At 37.7% G+C, this 18,066-nt stretch overlaps 1 protein-coding gene across 1 annotated transcript in view; it reads left to right on the plus strand.

Annotated features, from left to right (window-relative positions):
* LOC101351062 (dynein heavy chain 11, axonemal) overlaps positions 1 to 18,066 on the plus strand; it is a 334,378-nt gene that overhangs the window by 36,038 nt on the left and 280,274 nt on the right. Inside the window, exons 15-20 of the mRNA XM_023732310.1 lie at positions 4,908 to 5,066; positions 6,006 to 6,089; positions 7,648 to 7,806; positions 14,270 to 14,392; positions 15,487 to 15,609; positions 16,873 to 17,097. Of these exons, the coding sequence (XP_023588078.1) occupies positions 4,908 to 5,066; positions 6,006 to 6,089; positions 7,648 to 7,806; positions 14,270 to 14,392; positions 15,487 to 15,609; positions 16,873 to 17,097 (873 nt within the window). The remainder of the gene's footprint in view (positions 1 to 4,907; positions 5,067 to 6,005; positions 6,090 to 7,647; positions 7,807 to 14,269; positions 14,393 to 15,486; positions 15,610 to 16,872; positions 17,098 to 18,066) is intronic.

Consider the following 18,066-nt stretch of genomic DNA (forward strand, 5'->3'; position numbering starts at 1 on the left):
GATCATAAAGAGAAGGAAGATATAGAGAGATGAGAGACTGAGCAATGAAGAAAGACAAAAAGGGAAAAAGAGGGAAAAGAAAACAAAACAAATTAAAAAAAAAAAAAAAGTACAAGAAAAGCCCCCCAAGAAAACAGGAAAAAAAAAAAAACCCAAAGAAAAAAGAAATGCTCTCAGGGATCCCTCTGCATGTCTGTGGAAGCTGAAGGGGAGTTCCTTGCCACACAGCTCTGCCTGGCCAGAAAGGGCTCCTAACTCAAGAAAAGGAAAAGAAAACAGACAAACAATTCAAAATGAATAAATGAACAAAAGCCCCAGGATCCCACCAGCACGGTAGCCCAGACTGGGAAGCAGCTCCACACTCGAATGGAGCTCCGCAGCCCCTCAGGAAGAAGCAAAGATGGCGCATGGAGCCAGGCACTCGAGCAAAAGGAGGGGGAGGCAGTGAGAGGCAAGGAAGATGTCAAAAGAAGCAGGAAAAAAAAAAGCAACACCAGCAGCCAATAAATGGCACTCAGAGAGCCAGACAGTGCAGGCTGGTGTTTCTGGACAAGAGACTGTGTCCGCGGGAAGCAGAGGAGGCCGAGTGTGGGTTAAGAAGGGTAGAGAGTGGAAAAGCATATATCACAAATGGCCGGCGCCTTGCAGCCCCTCAGGAAGAAGCAAAGGTGGCGCAGGGAGCCAGGCACTCGAGTGAAAGGAGGGAGAGGAGGCGAGAGGCAAATGAGAAATCAAAAGAAGCAGAAAAAAAAAGCAACACTAGCAGCTAACAAATGGCACCCAGAGAGCCGCCTGCTTGGGTGTGTGGGATCCAAGCAGCTGGCGCTTCCCGGTCAAGAGACCGTGGCCACGGGAAGCAGAGGAGGCCGAGCCGGGGCGAAGAGGGGTGAGGGGTGGGAAAACGCACACCGCAAATTACCAGTTCTTTTGTCTCCTGCTGGTCGCTCTGTGAGGGTGCTTTCTCGTACCCCCATTTGCTGGTCTCCGATAGGAGTCCAAGATGGTGGATCCACGCTGCGTTAGCTGGTAGGGGACCTCTGCATGAATCTCTCATTGCCTCTGTTCTCTGTCAGTTTTCTCACTCCATTTGGTGCTTGGCTGAGTTCTTTATCTCTTCATTTGATGTTTTAGGGTTTCAGGATTGTTATATTCTCTGTTTGGCTTAGTTTTTCAGATCTTTGCTTTGGAGGGACCGTGTGGTGCTTCTATCTAGAGCACCATTTTGCCGGAACTCCCAAGATCTTGAATATCTTGTGTTATCATAGATATTTTAGAAAATAAGTTCAGATTGCTATATTTTACCTTAGTTTTGCCATTAGTTATAGGAATTGAGAATTAACTCTTTAAACCCAGTTATACACAATTTTCCCCAAGTAAATTATATTGCAGGTTAAACCGTGTCTTCCAAAACCACCATAATCATCACGATTTTCATACTAGTGAACATAATAACAACTACTACTACTATTTTTTAAGCACTTGCTATATGTCAGGAATTTTATTCAGCATATTTACTTACGTTGTGGCTACTGTTATTCTCCCTATTTCAAGTAAGTGTTTGTATAATTAAATAACTTGTTGGAAATTGCACCGTTTGTAAGTAACAGAACCAGGGATCAAATTCAGGCTGTCTGAATTTTTTTTTTTTAATTAAATCAAGAACTTTAATCATTATGCTGGTTTCCATGTGATACTTTGGTAGTAATTTTTAACGATAGTAAGGAAAGCCCGTAACTTATCATTAACCATGGACGCAAATATTACTGAGTCACTCAATCCTACTCTGTGATGAATTGCTTTATTATATAAGAATGAACACAGTGGGCAATTAATCCAAGATGGTAAAATGTAATCCACATTAGACTTGAAAAGATGTTTTAAACTTTTATTAGAAAAAATAGTATCTTTATTTTTCTAGGAATTCTTAGCCTAGCAGCCAAAATGAGAAAATGACTTTGTGAAGGTTAGATTTGGGAGTGGGGAATCTGTCTGATTTCTTCATCTAGTCTGCCAAGAACTTCTTCCTGCTTTTACTTTATATTGAAATAGTCTTTACTCTTTAGACTGGCGTCACACATCTAGCTGACACACATCCTTATCTTGCTTTCTAGAATTTGGAACACCATTCTGTAGCATAACGCCTTTTCTTTAACTTGGCTAAAGAATCGGTTGGTATAACTTCTTAATATATTCATGAAAGGAATAGGTTAGAATATGCTAATAGAATTACTATTTTTTTTCAATGTTACATTTAAATTGAAGGTGGTCTGAACAGATTATGGATGGGGAGGTATTTTTACTTGACTCACCAGCATGGTGTTTATTGTCAACATTTGCTATAGTTATCATTTATTGAGTTCCCATTTTCATGCTATGCTATAACAGCATAGTCACCCATTTAACAATCAGAGATGCTTATCTTTATATCTACGGAATGTGCTGAGAGGCCTTTGAAATATAGCAGGGCTAAGTTAACTTCTTCTTGAGCTGATTTTCTTGGTGTGCTTGTTCAGCAGGCATATCTAAGGTTTATCTTGTTAGACTCAACCAAAATCATGTGCTTGCTTGTTCTGGGCTGGCAGAGTAGGTCCTAGTACTCAAGCCAACTCACTGCACAAGACAGAAACCACTGACCTTCCAGGAACAAGGGCAATGGGGTCGTGCATCTCCCCTTTCAAACTGAGATTCCTTGGTAAAGTTGTATTATGTGCTGTTGTCTCTTCGTAGCCAAAGATACAGTAACTAATTGAATAAATATACCTGAGTATATATTTCTAGAAATAATGGAATTAGTATAATTAACAGGAAAAATGATTAAAATTAAATAAAAGGAATGTTTACTCTGGAAAGTATGCAGACTAGGTATTTTGAAAAGTCCTCTTTTGTAAAATAGTTGCTGATTATATATTCAGAAACATGCGATTTTAAATGTATTGCTGAGCTCTCAAGAAAATAAGTGAAATCTCTAAAGGCAAAAAACAAAAACAGAGTAGATGAAACCTAGAAAGCAAAGGAAAACAGAATCCTGTGCTGTTCTACAGGCAAATGAAAATACCAGAAGTCTAAACTTCGTGATTAACTCTTCTAGGGGGAAGTGGGAGATGGTCTTACAAGGTTAAGGAGCCATGGTGGCGCGGTGATTAAGCGCTCAGCTGCTAGCTGAAAGGTTGGTGGTTTGAACCCACCAGGTGCTCTGTGGGAGAAGGATATGGCAGTCTGCTTCTGTAAAGATTACATTCCTGGAAACCCTGTGAGGCAGTTCTACCGTGTCCTATCGGGTTGCTATGAGTTGGAATTGATGACAGTGTTTTTGTTTTCCTTTCTTACAAGGTTACGTGCTCAGTTAAAAGGTGGGCTTGGAAAAATCTGCAGGCTGTGAAGGGAGCCTCTGAAATTACCTGTCGGTTCATGCTAAGGCTCTCACAGTCAGGGAGAAAAAAGGGGAAAAAATCTTCTGGGAATTTGTAAACACAGGCCTGTTCTCACAGGTATCTGTGGTTCAATTTTATAGTAACCCTATTGTTAGGGAGTCCGGAGGTCAGGAAATTAAAATGGTTGCAGGTAGCTCTTCTCAGCACTTGGTAGAAGCAAACCCAAATATTCTCTGGAAAAAAGTGATGTCAATCCAATATTCTAGGTGTTCTAAATGATTAAGTTCAGTTGAACATGAGTTCACAATAAAAAACAAATAAATACACATACCATCATGAGTAAGAGTCAGCAGAAAGAAAAACTACAGATATAGACCCATATAAAACTTCAGATTTCTGAAAATTTTTTAAAGGCAATTAAAGATAATATTGAAAAAATGAGAAAGTTCTCATTTTTGAGATTATAGAAAATTATCCCCTGAATTTGAAAAAGAGCCAGCTACTTATGGAAATGAAAAATACAGTTGTTAAAAAAAAGAAACCACACAACTCATTAGATGAGTTGAAGAGCTACATCACAGTAAACTGCAGTTAAAAAGAAAATCAAAAGAACTAAAGCAATATATTGTTGGTGATTGGAAGGAAGGTGGGAGAAAACTAAAATGGAAAAATAAAGGCCAAATCCTTCGTTTGCAAAGCAGGTAATGTGTGTGTAATGTCTAAACTTGATAAATCAAGAAGGAGCAGTTTGAACACAGAATTGAGACTTAACAGAAATAGCACCCAGAGAACTGGAGAGAGACTGAGGGATAGTTGTCCTGCATGACAGGCCCTTCTGTACTCCTTGAATTTTTACTATGTGAATGTACTACTTTGTTAATAACAACTAAGAGTTGACAAATCAAAGGAAAAACACAGTTTATGTTTGCTGTAAAATGTAAACTGTTCTACATAGATGGGATGGTATGTGAGCCTTGGTAAAAAGTAATCATACCGTGCAATTTCCTACACTGTGCTGTGTGTTTAGCTCCAGCGTTTTATTTCACGCATTCTCTTGAGTACATCATAGTATTATTCATAATCTCCAAGGCATTTTTTTTTATTCTGAAAGTCCTTTTCTTCTTTTTTTTAAATAAGTGATTATTAAAGAAGCTACTTTATTCTTAAGTGGAAGTTTCTAGAGCCTGGTTTTTTCCAGACCCACAAATTTCCTAGCTGTACAATGAGAATCAAGTCGAAAAATCATATTTATAGAAATCTGGTACCAGAGCAACTTTTGCTGAATTATGTGCATAGGGAGAGTACTGATAACATTATTGAATTTATGAATAGTATGTTTTCACTTTTTGAGTAGCTGTTAGTTCGCTAGTGTAAAGCCTTCTACATTTTACCAGTAATTATACTGCAGATTTCTTTTGAAAATCAATGTTTTAAATGTTGAAATACCCAAGGTACAGAGCTGGGAGGGTCTTCCTTCTCTGACAGTTTTTTAATGTGAAGGGTATTTGGGTGTGTATGTGTGTGTTTTCTCCTTAGGCAAATCAAGAGCTTGAGGCATTAGAAGAAGAAATGTTGCAGATGCAAGAATCTACTCGTCTTTTTGAAGTGGCTCTTCCAGAGTACAAACAAATGAAGCAGTGTCGCAAAGAGATAAAATTGCTCAAGGGACTCTGGGATGTCATTATTTATGTTAGAGTAAGATGATGCTTTTTGAAAGCATGCTTTTATTTCTCTTTTAGTAGTTCTTTTGTATAACTGTACAGTTTTTAGTATCTATGTCATTCTACTTTGATTTTATAATGTCTTGAAATGAATGGACATGAGATTTTATTTTCCCTAGAATTTGAGTCGATCTATCTCTGTTGGCAGAAGATTCTTCTCTAAATACCAGTTGTTTTTGTTTTTAGTTCAAGGTCAAACTTTGTATAATGAGTTGACAACCTCAAATCCTTTTGGGAGATTATGTAGAATGTAAATAAAAATTTATATGTATATATATATCACGTACATTTATAATACATTCATGATCACCTACACTCATGTATATACCCATGCTTTTACTTATGTATGTGCATGTATAAACAGACCTTAAACTAAAAATAGTTATTTTGAATGTGGCTAATTAAGGTAAAAACTTAAGTATAGTAGTAAGTTCTAGGGAACTAGGCATATTGCAACCAGTATTATACATAATTGTTTTTGAGGTTGATTGAAAGCCACACAGAAATATATTAACAAAATATAGAAATTGGTCAAGTAATAGTTAATGAGAGTTTTGTTAATAATGAATGAAGATTATCTTGAAAAAGCTTACTTTTTTTATTAAATGTAGAGTTATAAAAATATATTTTTTAATAGTAATATACTTACCAATCTATTCAGAGTACACAGGATTAAATTATAATGATGGTGTGTGTATGGAAATTGTTATTGCTACTAGAAGTTAACATATAATAATGTTTTAGCCTTAAGTTTGTTTCGGTGATAGCGAAGCTTTGACAAGTGCAGTTAATATTTAAATAATTGACTTCCCTCTGGATGATAGAGCAGTGTGTATCATCAGTTTATATATTTTGCTGCAGACTTGCTTTCACCAAATGTTGTTGACACTTTTATCTATTTGTGCGGTTTCAGAGAAGCATTGATAATTGGACTAAAACCCAGTGGAGACAGATTAATGTGGAACAGATGGATGTAGAACTCAGAAGGTTTGCCAAGGCAAGTTCCATAACTGTCTATTACAACAATTTATCTTTCTCAGCACCACCTCCTTCCATCTTCCCTAACCTAGTATCTGGTATGTTGGGCTGCATGTCCTTATTTACTTCAAACAGAATGATGTGAGACACTGTGTATATATATATATATATATATATATATATATATATATTTCCACTCTCAGCCAGTTGCATTTCTAATCAAGGCTGCCTTTCTGTGAATGGGCTGATAAAAGCATATTAAGACTAATGAATTTACCAGTAGCAACTCTAATCGTGAATTTCCTAAGACTGTAGAATGAAGGAGGAGATTAAGACTATCAGGGCTGAGAGAGGTTAGACCTATGAAAGCTTTTGAATTCTTTCCTTAGCAACCTTAAGCATTTTGTATTTGAAATGATAGCTTTGGTTCTACAATTTGGGGCAACTAATAGGAGTAGGCATATATGGACTATTATGGAATATATGGAGATATATGGAATATTATGATCTTTATTCTTATTATTGATTACTCCAGTATCCTGAGGGGGCTTAATATATACAGAACTACAAGCTTATTTGGATTTAATGCTTTGATAGCTAGCCCCATAGCCATATGCCCTCTGAAGAGACTTGAACTTCTTTGGAAAAATCTAAAATGCATACCAGTGAAAGGCAGTTAAGAAGTTGCAGGATCTTTTTTTTCTTGTCATCCCAGAGCAGCATTGCCCCTGACCTGTTTCTCAGTCCTGTGCTCAGCTCCTACCAACTCTTCTCTCCTTTTCCTCCCATGTTATCCTGGTCCCAGAGACTCTAACTAAAATGTTCCTTCTTTCTATGCATTTGTCTATCTTATGGGGTGACTGTAACTCATTTCTGTGCTCACTTCCCATTTAATTCTGTACCATTCAGTTATCTTACTTCAAAGTGACAACTTAATGCCCACTCTCAGCTGAAGCTCTTTTATTTTTTAAGCAATTGGCATTCTTTTTCATGGTAAGATCCAGTTGTTTTATTGTGGGTATTCTCATTCACAATTGGTGATGTTGTTCCAGGGGCTTCTCAGAGGCCAGACACGTCAAGGACCGTATTCAACATGTCTTAAAATCATAAAATATTTAAGTTCCAAAGAGCTAGACACTGAAAGATAACCAACAATTTAACTACCATTTAAATGAGTCAGGTATCCAGAGGATGATCTTAGTAATCCAGATAGAAGTCTGTTCTCCATGTACTTATGTTTCTATAAGAAACACATTTCATTGTGTATGTCTTGTGAACGTCATTGCTTACCTACATATAATGTCCCATGAATTTCCTTATGGGACATTAGTTAGACCCTCTGAATAAGAACCCATTGTATCCAATTGGCTTGTCCATAATGGTCTCATAATACCTGAATGAGTGAATCCATTTCTATTCTTCTGGTTTTAGTCCTTTGCCAGGGACTTAAATAATTTTGCTTTCTTTCCTAATCCTCCAAAAGTGGGGAAATGTATATTTTCTCTTTTAAAGGATGCAAAATAAAAAATATATTACTATATCTGGGGGGCTTTGATTAGTTTTTCACTCTTCCCTAGGAAATCTGGTCACTAAACAAGGAAGTCCGTGTCTGGGATGCTTATGCAAACCTGGAACGCACAGTGAAGGATATGGCAGCCTCCCTGAGAGCTGTCATGGAGCTACAGAGCCCTGCTCTCAGGGACAGGCATTGGCAGCAGCTGATGAAGACCACTGGGGTCAGTATCCTGGGTCTCATTAATTGAATATTTTTGTAACTGTGGATTATTATTCCTTGATTTACATAATCCAGGATGAAGTGGCATTTGTGAAAAGAACAGTAGTTTATACATCTGAAGATCTACTTCTAGTCCTCTTTTTATCTCTTACTGGCTGTGTAACCTCAAACAAGTCACTTAACCTCTCCAATTTTATTTTTTTAATTAAATCAATAAAATGAGAGGGATGCTATCTGCTCTTATACATCAGAAGAATCTGGTAAAGATCAAGGGAGATAATTTGAAGATATTTATTGGGCATTAAATGGCTGCAAATAAATTTATTGTGAAAAGGATCAGAAGGTATAGAAATGAATTTTGGAGGAGAGGGAATTCTGAAATTTTGGTTTCCCCTCACAATTCTATTCAATATTAGTGCCCTTTTTTATTGTGGTAAGATATATATAACATAAACTGTGCCATTTTAGCCATTTTTAAGTGTACAATTCAGTGGTATTAATTACATTCACAATGTTGTGCAATCATCACCGTTATTTCCAAAATTTTTGTCACTTTACATAGAAACTCTGTGCCCATTAAGCAATAACTCCCTATTCCTCGAACCCCCAGCCCCTGGTAACTAATAATTTACTTTTATCCCTATGCATGTGCCTATTCTAGAGATCTCTTATAAGTAGGATCATACGATACTTATCTTTTTGTGTCTGACTTATTTCACTTAGCGTAACGTTCTCAAGTTTCATCATGTCGTAGCGTACATCAGAGTTTCATTTCTCTTTATGACTGAATAATACTCCATTGTATGTATATACCACATTTTATTTATCCATTCATCCGTTGATGGACACTTCAGTTGTTTCCGTCTTTTGGCTATTGTGAATAATGCTGCAATGAATGTTGGTGTGCAAGTGTCTGTTTGGATCACTGCTTTCAATTCTTTTGAGTATATACCTAGGAGTGGAATTGCTGGGTCATATGCTAATTCTGTGTTTAACTTTTTTCTTTTTAAATTTTCCTTGTGGTGAAATCTAACCATTTTTAAGTATACAATTTAATGACATTAATTACATTCACCATGTTGTACACCCATCACCACTTAGTTTGAAAATGTTTCATCACCCTATGTTTAGCTTTTTGAGGAATCACCAAAGGCTGCTCTGTTTTACATTTCCACTAGCAATGGATGAGGGTTCCTATTTCTCCACATCCTTACCAACACTTATTTTCTTTTTTTTAATACCAGCCATCCTAGTGGGCATGAAATGGTATCTCATTATCATTTTCACTTACATTTCCCTAATGATTAAAGATACTAAGCATCATTTTTATCTTTTTATGTACTTACTGGCCATTTGTAGATCTTCTTTTGAGAAATGTATATTCCGGTCCTTTGCCTATTTTTTGTCTTTTGTTGTCATTAAATTGGGTGTCTATTTTGATGGTTTTATGTTTTATTGCAAAATATAAAATGGTTTGTCACGTTTCCATGTAACCTGACATTATATTTTCTTACTTTTTTACATCTATTTATAAGCAAATATATCAATCTTACACTTTATTTTTTACAGAAGTTGACCTTTATAAGTTTAAAATATGTATAAAAGGGTTTTAAACTGAAATTTAAGAGAGTGAATCACTTCTTTTTATGTTGTGAAGAAGGAATCTCATGATTTGAAGAAAATGTTCGATATCTATCTGTCTATTGCTCTATTTCTATCTCTCTCCTCCCCCCCACCCACCCAACCTAACCTACCTACCTACCAACCAAAAAAAAACCAAAAACCCATTGCCATCGAGTCAATTCCGACTTGTAGTGCTGCTATAGGACAGAGTAGAACTGTCCTATATGGTTTCCAAGGAGCAGCTGGTGGATTCGAACTGCTGACCTTTTGGTTAGCAACCAAGCTCTTAACCACTGCACCACCAGGGCTCCACATATGTAGTTATAGATGCACACACGCACACATACACACATACATATATGACCTAGCATATAGTACCACCTTCATTTGCTGATGTGGCACCATTCAAAATGAGAAGAAACAGCTACAAGCATCTCTCAATAATCAGAACATGGAATGTATGAAGTATGAATCTAGGAAAATTGGAAGTCATCAGAAATGAAATGGAGCATGCAAAGATTGATATGCTAGACATTAGTGAACTGAAATGGACTAGAATTGGCCATTTTGAATGGAACGATCATATGGTCTAATATGCTGGGAATGACAAATTGAAGAAGAATGGCATTGCATTCGTCATCAAAAAGAACATTTCCAGATCTGTCCTGAAGTACAGTGCTGCCAGTGATAGGATAATATCCATACACCTACAAGGAAGACCAGTTAATATGACTGTTACTTAAATTTACGCACTAACCACTGAGGCCGAAGAAGAAGAAATTGAAGTGTTTTTTTTTTTTTTTTTTTTTTACCAACTTCTATGTTCTGAAATTGATCAAACATGCAATCAAGATGCATTGATAATTACTGGTGATTGGAATGCAAAAGTTAGAAACAAAGAAGGATCAGTAGTTGGAAAATATGGCCTTGGTGATAGAAAGAACACTGGAGATCGCATGTTAGAATTTTACAAGACCAGTGACTTCTTCATTGCAAATACCTTTTTTTAATGATATAAATGGCAATTATACACGTGGACCTCAGATGGAATACGCAGGAATCAAATGAACTACATCTGTAGAAAGAGATGATGGAGAAGCTCAGTATGATCGGTTAGAACAAGGCCAGGGGCCAACTGGGAACAGATCGTCAATTGCTCATATGCAAGTTCAGGTTGAAGCTGAAGAAAATTAGAGCAAGTCCATGAGAACCAAAATATGACCTTGAGTATATCCCACCTGAATTTAGAGACCATCTCAATAGATTTGATGCATTGAACCCTAATGACTTAAGACCAGATGAGTTGTGGAATGACATCAAGGACATCAAACATGAAGAAAGCAAGAGATCATTAAGAAGACAGGAAAGAAAGAAAAGACCAAAATGGATGTCAGAAGAGACTCTGAAACTTGCTCTTGACCATAGAGTAGATAAACTGAATGGAATAAATGATCACATAGAAGAACTGAACAGAAGATTTCAAAGGGCAGCTCAGGAAGACAAAGTATTATAATGACATGTGCAAAGACCTGGAGTTAGAAATACAGAACAGAAGAACATACTCAATTTCTCAAGCTGAAAGAACTGAAGAAGAAAGTAAAGCCTCGAGTTGCAATATTGAAGTATCCTACAGGGATAATACTGAATGATGCAAGAAGCATCACAAGAAGACAGAAGGAATACACAGAGACACTGTACCAAAAAATAATTGGTCAACATTCAACCATTTCAGGAGGTAGCATATGATGAAGAACCGATGGTAGTGAAGGAAGAAGTCCAAGCTGCACTGAAGGCACTGGCAAAAAACAAGGCTCCAGGAATTGATGGAATTGCAATTGAGATGTTTCAACAAACAGATGCGGCGCTGGAAGTACGCGCTCGTCTATGCCAAGAAATTTGGAAGACAGCTACCTGGCCAGCTGACTGGAAGAGACCCATATTTGTGCCCATTCCAAAGAAAGGTGATCCAACAGAATACGGAAATTATCAAACAATATCATTAATATCACATGCAAGTAAATTTTTGCTGAAGATCATTCAAAAGTAGTTACAGCAGTACATCGACAGGGAACTGCCAGAAATTCAAGCCAAATTCAGAAGAGGACATGGAATGAGAGTTATCATTGTGGATGCCAGATGGATCCTGGCTGAAAGCAGAGAATACCAGAAAGATGTTTACCTGTGTTTTATTGACTATGCAAAGGCATTTGACTGTGCGGTTCATAATAAACTATGGATAACATTGTGAAGAATGGGTATTCCAGAACACTTAATTGTGCTCATGAGGAACCTGCACATAGATCAAAAGGCAATTGTTTGAACACAACAAGGGGATACTGCGTGGTTTAAAGTCAGGAAAAGTGTACGTCAGGGTTGTACCCTCTCACCATTCTTATTCAGTCTGTATACTGAGCAAATAATCCGAGAAGTTGGAGTATATGAAGAAGAACATTACATCAGGATTGGAGGAAGACTCATTAACAACCTGCGATATGCAGATGACAGAACCTTGCTTGCTTAGAGCAAAGAGTACTTGAAGCACTTACTGATGAAGATCAAAGACTACAGCCTTCAGTATGGATTGCAACTCAACACAGAGAAAACAAAAGTGTCCTTACAACTGGACCAATAAACTACATCATGATAAACGGAGAAAATATTGAAGTTGTCAAGGATTTCATTTTACTTGAATCCACAGTCAACACGCATGGAAGCAGCAGTCAGGAAATCAAAAGACGCATCGCATTGAGCGAATCTGCTGCAAATGACCTCTTTAAAGTGTTAAAAAGCAAGATGTCACTTTAAGGACTAAGGTACCCCTGACCCAAGCCATGGTATTTTCAATTGCATCATATACACGCGAAAGCTGGACAATGAAGAAGGATGACCAAAGAAGAATTGATGCCTTTGAATTATGGTGTTGTCAGAGAATATTGAATATACCATGGATTGCAAGAAGAGCAAATAAATCTGGCATGGAAGAAGTACAGCCAGGATGCTCATTAGAAGCAAAGATGGTGAGACTTCGTCTCATATACTTTGGACATGTTGTCACGAGGGACCAGTTCCTGGAGACGGACATCGTGCTTGGTAAAGTAGAGGATCAGTGAAAAAGAGGAAATCCTCATCACTTGGATTGACCCAATGGCTGCAGCAATGGTCTCAAGCATAACAATGATTGTAAGGATGGCACAGGACTGGGCAGTGTTTCTTTCTGTTGTATGTAGGGTCACTATGAGTCAGAACCGACTAGTTGACACCTAACAACAACAAGAATATAGTAAAGGAGCCCTGGTGGTGCAATTGTTAAGCACTTGGCTGCTAACTGAAAGGTCAGCAGTTTGAACTCACCAGCCGCTACATGGGAGAAAAGACCTGGCAGTCTACTCCTTTAAGGATTTCAGCTTAGGAAACCTATGGGCCAGTTCTACTCTTTTATATAGAGTTGCTATGAGTCGGAATCGACTTGACAGCACACAACAACAATAGTGTGTAGTAAGTGCTCAATAAATGGCCCTTTATTATTATCATTAGTAGTATTTTCCATTGACTCTTGTAGACATTGGATAGTTAGACATTGCAGTTGACTGATTATTCATTCAGGAAAATCATTGCATCTCCTCGTATATTCCAGGCTGTGTGTCCCACTCCCCACCTTCTTCCCATATTTCCTCCAGTGAGATTTCTTCTCATTGGGCTCTCTGTGTGCCTATCAGATGCCTTTCTACAAGTGAGAAAAGGCACCTTCTCCAGGCTGTCTCAGTCCTGAGCCCCCAAGCATCAGAGCCTGGATTCAGTCTCCACTTGTCACTTTGGCCATGTGTCCATGCCCAGTGCACAAACAGCGTAACTCGGCAGAGTGACCCTATTGTGCATCCCTGCTCATTCTTTCTCTAAGACAAACCTGGGTCCCTAGCTTCCGTGAGCTCTAGAGTGAGGTCAAAAGTGATGTAGAGATAGGGTCACCAACTCATCTTGTTTGCTCAGAATTTTCCTGGATTTAGCATTGAAAGTCTGAAAGCCTGGGAAGCCCCTCAGTCCTGGGCATATTGAAGTATCTGCTTCCCTGTGCAGAGAGGTGGATGGTGATGAGAACATTGCAGAGTGGGGAGAGCCAGAGGAGGCATCAGCTCCCAAGACCAAGTACTGGGTATTTTTAGCAGGAACAGGATAGGCAATGGCTTTACTACAACAACCTGGTGGGTCAGCTTTTCTTTTGCTAGGGACAGGGATGAGTTTGGGCTTTTAGGGAGAGCTGGGAGCTTCTTAGCAAATACTGGGGGAAGAAAAAAAAGTCAGCGAGATGATCAGGAATAAATGTGAATTATTTTTTTCACAGGATAAATATGAAAAATGACACTTGGGGTAAGAGTATTTTTTTTTTAAAGGAACTGAGATTAAATTAGTAACAAAACTAGGTTAAATCAAGGAAACAACTGGGAATTATGTTCAGTGAATAAGGTACTTTGAGAAGAAAAGACAAATGAGCTACTTCCTGATTCCTGGGATTTCAACCAAATTATAGTAAATGAACAATGTGGTTCTCTTTAAAAATGGGTTCTGTGGGCAAAGGAAAGAAATGAGCTGACAAGAGAAGGATATGAAACAAAAGAAAGTAGTATAGTGTGAACATGGATTAAATCTTGGGCCTAGCTTTCTTTGGGTGATGCCTCAGTAATTGTGAGTTAAATAGGAATGTCTTTGATTGTCCACACCTTTCCAAACTAAAGATGTCCTTAGCAGCTGACTTGAGTATATTTCATTCATTTGGCCATTGGGTAAAAGCAACCATTAATTTATGTGGAATCTAAATTCTGCCTTTTTTTTTTTTTCATAATCAGGTCAACTTTTCAATAAATGAAGCCACAACTTTGGCAAATTTGTTAGCATTGCAGTTGCACAAAGTGGAAGATGATGTCCGAAGCATTGTGGACAAAGCAGTTAAAGAAATGGGGACAGAAAAGGTAGTGCCCTGGGGCTATTCCTGTTTATATTGGGCTAATTTTGTGTTGTATAGAAGGAGTGGTGGTTCAGTGGTAGAATTATTGCCTTCGATGCGGGAGACCTGGGTTTGATTCCCGGCCAATGCACCTCATGTACAGTCACCACTCATCTGTCAGTTGAGACTTGCATGTTGCTGTGATACTGAGCAGGTTTCAGCAGAGCTTCCAAACTGAGACAGACTAGGAGGAAATGCCTGGCAATCTATTTCTGACAAATCAGCCAATGAAATCCTATAGATCACAATTGTTCAATCCCCAACCAATCATGAGGATGTTGCAGGACCAGGCAGCATTTCATTTGGTTGTGTATGGAGTCACCATGGGTTGGGCAGCTAATAATAATGATTTGGTGCATTACCATGTAAGCTGACTGAAAGGAAAGTTCTTCTGAGGCCATGGGAGTGTGGAGGCATCATCTAGTTTGTTCTCTGCTGCTAGTTAGGTGTATGACTTCAGCAGGAATTGTAATCATTCTAAGCCACAGTAAGTCTGTGAAATAAGAAGGTTGGCCCAGATGATGATGATAGCAAAAAATACTTATAGATCCTTTAATTTGTAGCAAGCACCTCTTTAAGTGCTATATTTATATTAACTAATTTAATTCCCTAAGATAGGTAATATTATTATCCCTAGTTTACAGCAGAGGAAACTGAGGTCCACACAGGGAAACAGAGATTCACATTCAGGCACTCTAAGCACTACCTAGCCCATGCTAAATAATTTGTAAATAATATCTATAAAATCTTTAGATAACCTTTTATATCGCTTCCTACTCTAGTATTTTGTTTTTGTGAAGGATGTAAACTCATGTCCAATAGGAGTTTGATATTGGCATGATGCTTGTTTCTTTTGGGTGATGGAATCACTTCTCTAAACCTCCTCTCACCATGAATTAATTTGGAAAAAAAAAATGAGGTCAATAATATTTGATATCAGTCTGCTTATTTGGAAACAGTAAGAAAAAAATTTTTTTTTAAATTTTAGGTAATAGCCTAGATGATCATCCTAAATTAATTTCTTATGGCTGTAATTTAATTTACACTATTTGCTACTAGGTTATTACTGAAATCAGTCATATCTGGGCAACCATGGAGTTTTCTTACGAAGTTCACTGTCGGACAGGCATTCCATTACTAAAGTGTGATGAACAACTTTTTGAAACTCTAGAGCACAACCAAGTAAGATGCATATTTTTATTAAGGATTTTTTTTCTTTTTAATTTTGATTTTAGACTTTTTGCAACTTCCAACAATTATTTATTGATGTAATGAATAGTAGTATCAGGTATGGTTCCAGTTGCAATCCAAAGGGTTTTATGAACTCTTTTTCTCAGTGAACTTGCACCCAAGTAGGGAGACAAACAGAAGGGCTCCGAAGTGAGAAGAGACCAAGAGGCTGTCTAATGGGGCAGGGGAAAGTCAAAGGGCAGGCTTTGTTAGGGGATGATGTTTCTGCTGAACCTTGAAGGATAGGCTGGAATGCAATAAACAATGACAGTCACAAAAGGGTGTTACAGGCAATGGGGACATCTTAGCAACATCTTGGAATGCCAGAAAGCACCTCAGAGGTAATTATAAGACTTCTAGTTCCGTGGAATATAGACTTTCTTTATGGGACTAATGCAAAATAAGGCTGGAGAGACAGGTAAGAGCACAGCATATATGGTCTTGAATCCTAAGGGGTTAGCCATTTCTTTGGACATGAACAATAAGAAAGGTAGAAGAGACAAATTACTCAGAGAAAAGAATAACAGTTGGGTTGTTATTATTAGACTTAAAGCTCTTAGAAAAACAAACTGGTTTAGAGAGATAGTACTCTATTATTTTTTATGTGTTTAGAGTGAGGGAGATTTATGGAAAGATGGAGAGTCCAAACAGCAGCTCCGGTGAAGCTTGGCAATGAGCTGAAAGGGGAGGAAAATGGAAGCTTGAGGCCTTGGCAGGCTGAAGAGAAGTTTTCTCTTCCTTCTTTCCTCCCTCCCTCCCTCTCCTTTTCTCTTCCCCCTCCCTCTCTTCCCCCTCCCTCCCTCCTCATCTTACCCTATCTCCTCCCTTTCTGTGTTGAGATTAAAATAAAAGACTTTACTCAGCAGGGGGAAAATGAGAGAAGATGAAAGAATGAAGTTTAATTCTTAAAGTTGCATCCCAGTGTACAATTTTTTTTTTTTCTAGCTGTAACAGAGATACATGGTCTTCTGGTAGAAGACATTAAATGCAGTTACTTATATCTATCTTTTTCTTTTGGGAAAAATGTTAATATAAATGAATATTTACTACCATCAATTAACTCATTTGCTAATTATTAAATACTTATTGAATACCTGTGCAGATATTGCATGCTAGGTTCTAGGCATCCAGCAATGAACAATAGATACCATCCCTTCCTCCTGGGGTGTGCTATCAAATTAGCTTATATTTAAAAACTTTCTGCCTTTCTTTTAGGTTCAGTTACAGACTCTTCTTCAAAGCAAGTATGTGGAATATTTCATTGAGCAAGTCTTAAGCTGGCAAAATAAATTAAACATAGCAGACTCAATCATCTTTACTTGGATGGAAGTCCAGCGAACTTGGTCTCACTTGGAAAGCATCTTTGTCTGTTCAGAAGATATTCGAATCCAGCTTGTGAAAGATGCTAGAAGATTTGATGGGATAAATGCTGAATTTAAGGTTCATAGAGAACAGGCTGTAATCTATCCTAGCAAAGTTGCCAAAACAATATGAAAGTGTTGTAAAGAAACATGATTCAGGGCATCATGTTTATAAAAATGTATTTTTCATTCTAGTAAGCAGAGTTCAGGAAACTTTTTCTAGAGAGAGCCATAGAAAACCAAAAACGTGCATTGCCACCGAGTTGATTCTGACTCACAGCAACCCTGTAGGATGGAATAGAACTGCCCTATAGGGGTTGTAAAGAGTGGCTGGGGGATTCGAACTGCCAGCCTTCTGGTTAGTAGCCTGAGCTCTTAACCACTGTGCCACCAGGCCTAGAAAGAGCCATATAGAAAATATTTTATGCTTTGTGGGTCATCTGGTCTCTGTCTCAACTACTCAGCATTGCCATTGTAGCATGAAAGAACCTATAAACAATGTATAAACAAATCTGTTTGGCTGTGCTCCAATAAAACTTTATTTATAGGTGCTGAAATATGAATTTCATATAGTTTTCATGTTACAAAAGATTATTCTTCTATTTTTTTCAACCATTTGAAAAAGTATAAAAAGCATTCTTAATTTCTGGGCTATACAGAAACAGGCAGGGGGCCATAGATTGCTAATCCCTGCAGTAAGACAAGGCAGATTCCTCTTCATACGGAAAAGAATGGAAATAGGTAACAAAGTAATACTACTAGGTTTGAGGTTTTTTTCTTCAAGAGCCACAAAGAACACATGCAGATGTCCACATAATAATGAAAAATGAATTGAGAGACTTTCAGCAGAGAATAATGGCTATGTATTTTTTTTAATAGAATTGGGGATTAAATATTTTCTTTTTCCTATCTAAAGCAGAACTCCCAGAGGGATTCTAATTTGTTTAACTTTGAGGAGGAGAGAGTAGATAGATTGTTTAGCACTATCTCATCTTCATAAGTGAATGTACTATTTAATATTCTGGTCTTTCTCTCTCTTTCTCGCTCT

The sequence above is a fragment of the Trichechus manatus genome, unplaced genomic scaffold (genome assembly GCF_000243295.1).
Source record: "Trichechus manatus latirostris isolate Lorelei unplaced genomic scaffold, TriManLat1.0 scaffold00050, whole genome shotgun sequence".
NCBI lineage: Eukaryota > Metazoa > Chordata > Mammalia > Sirenia > Trichechidae > Trichechus > Trichechus manatus.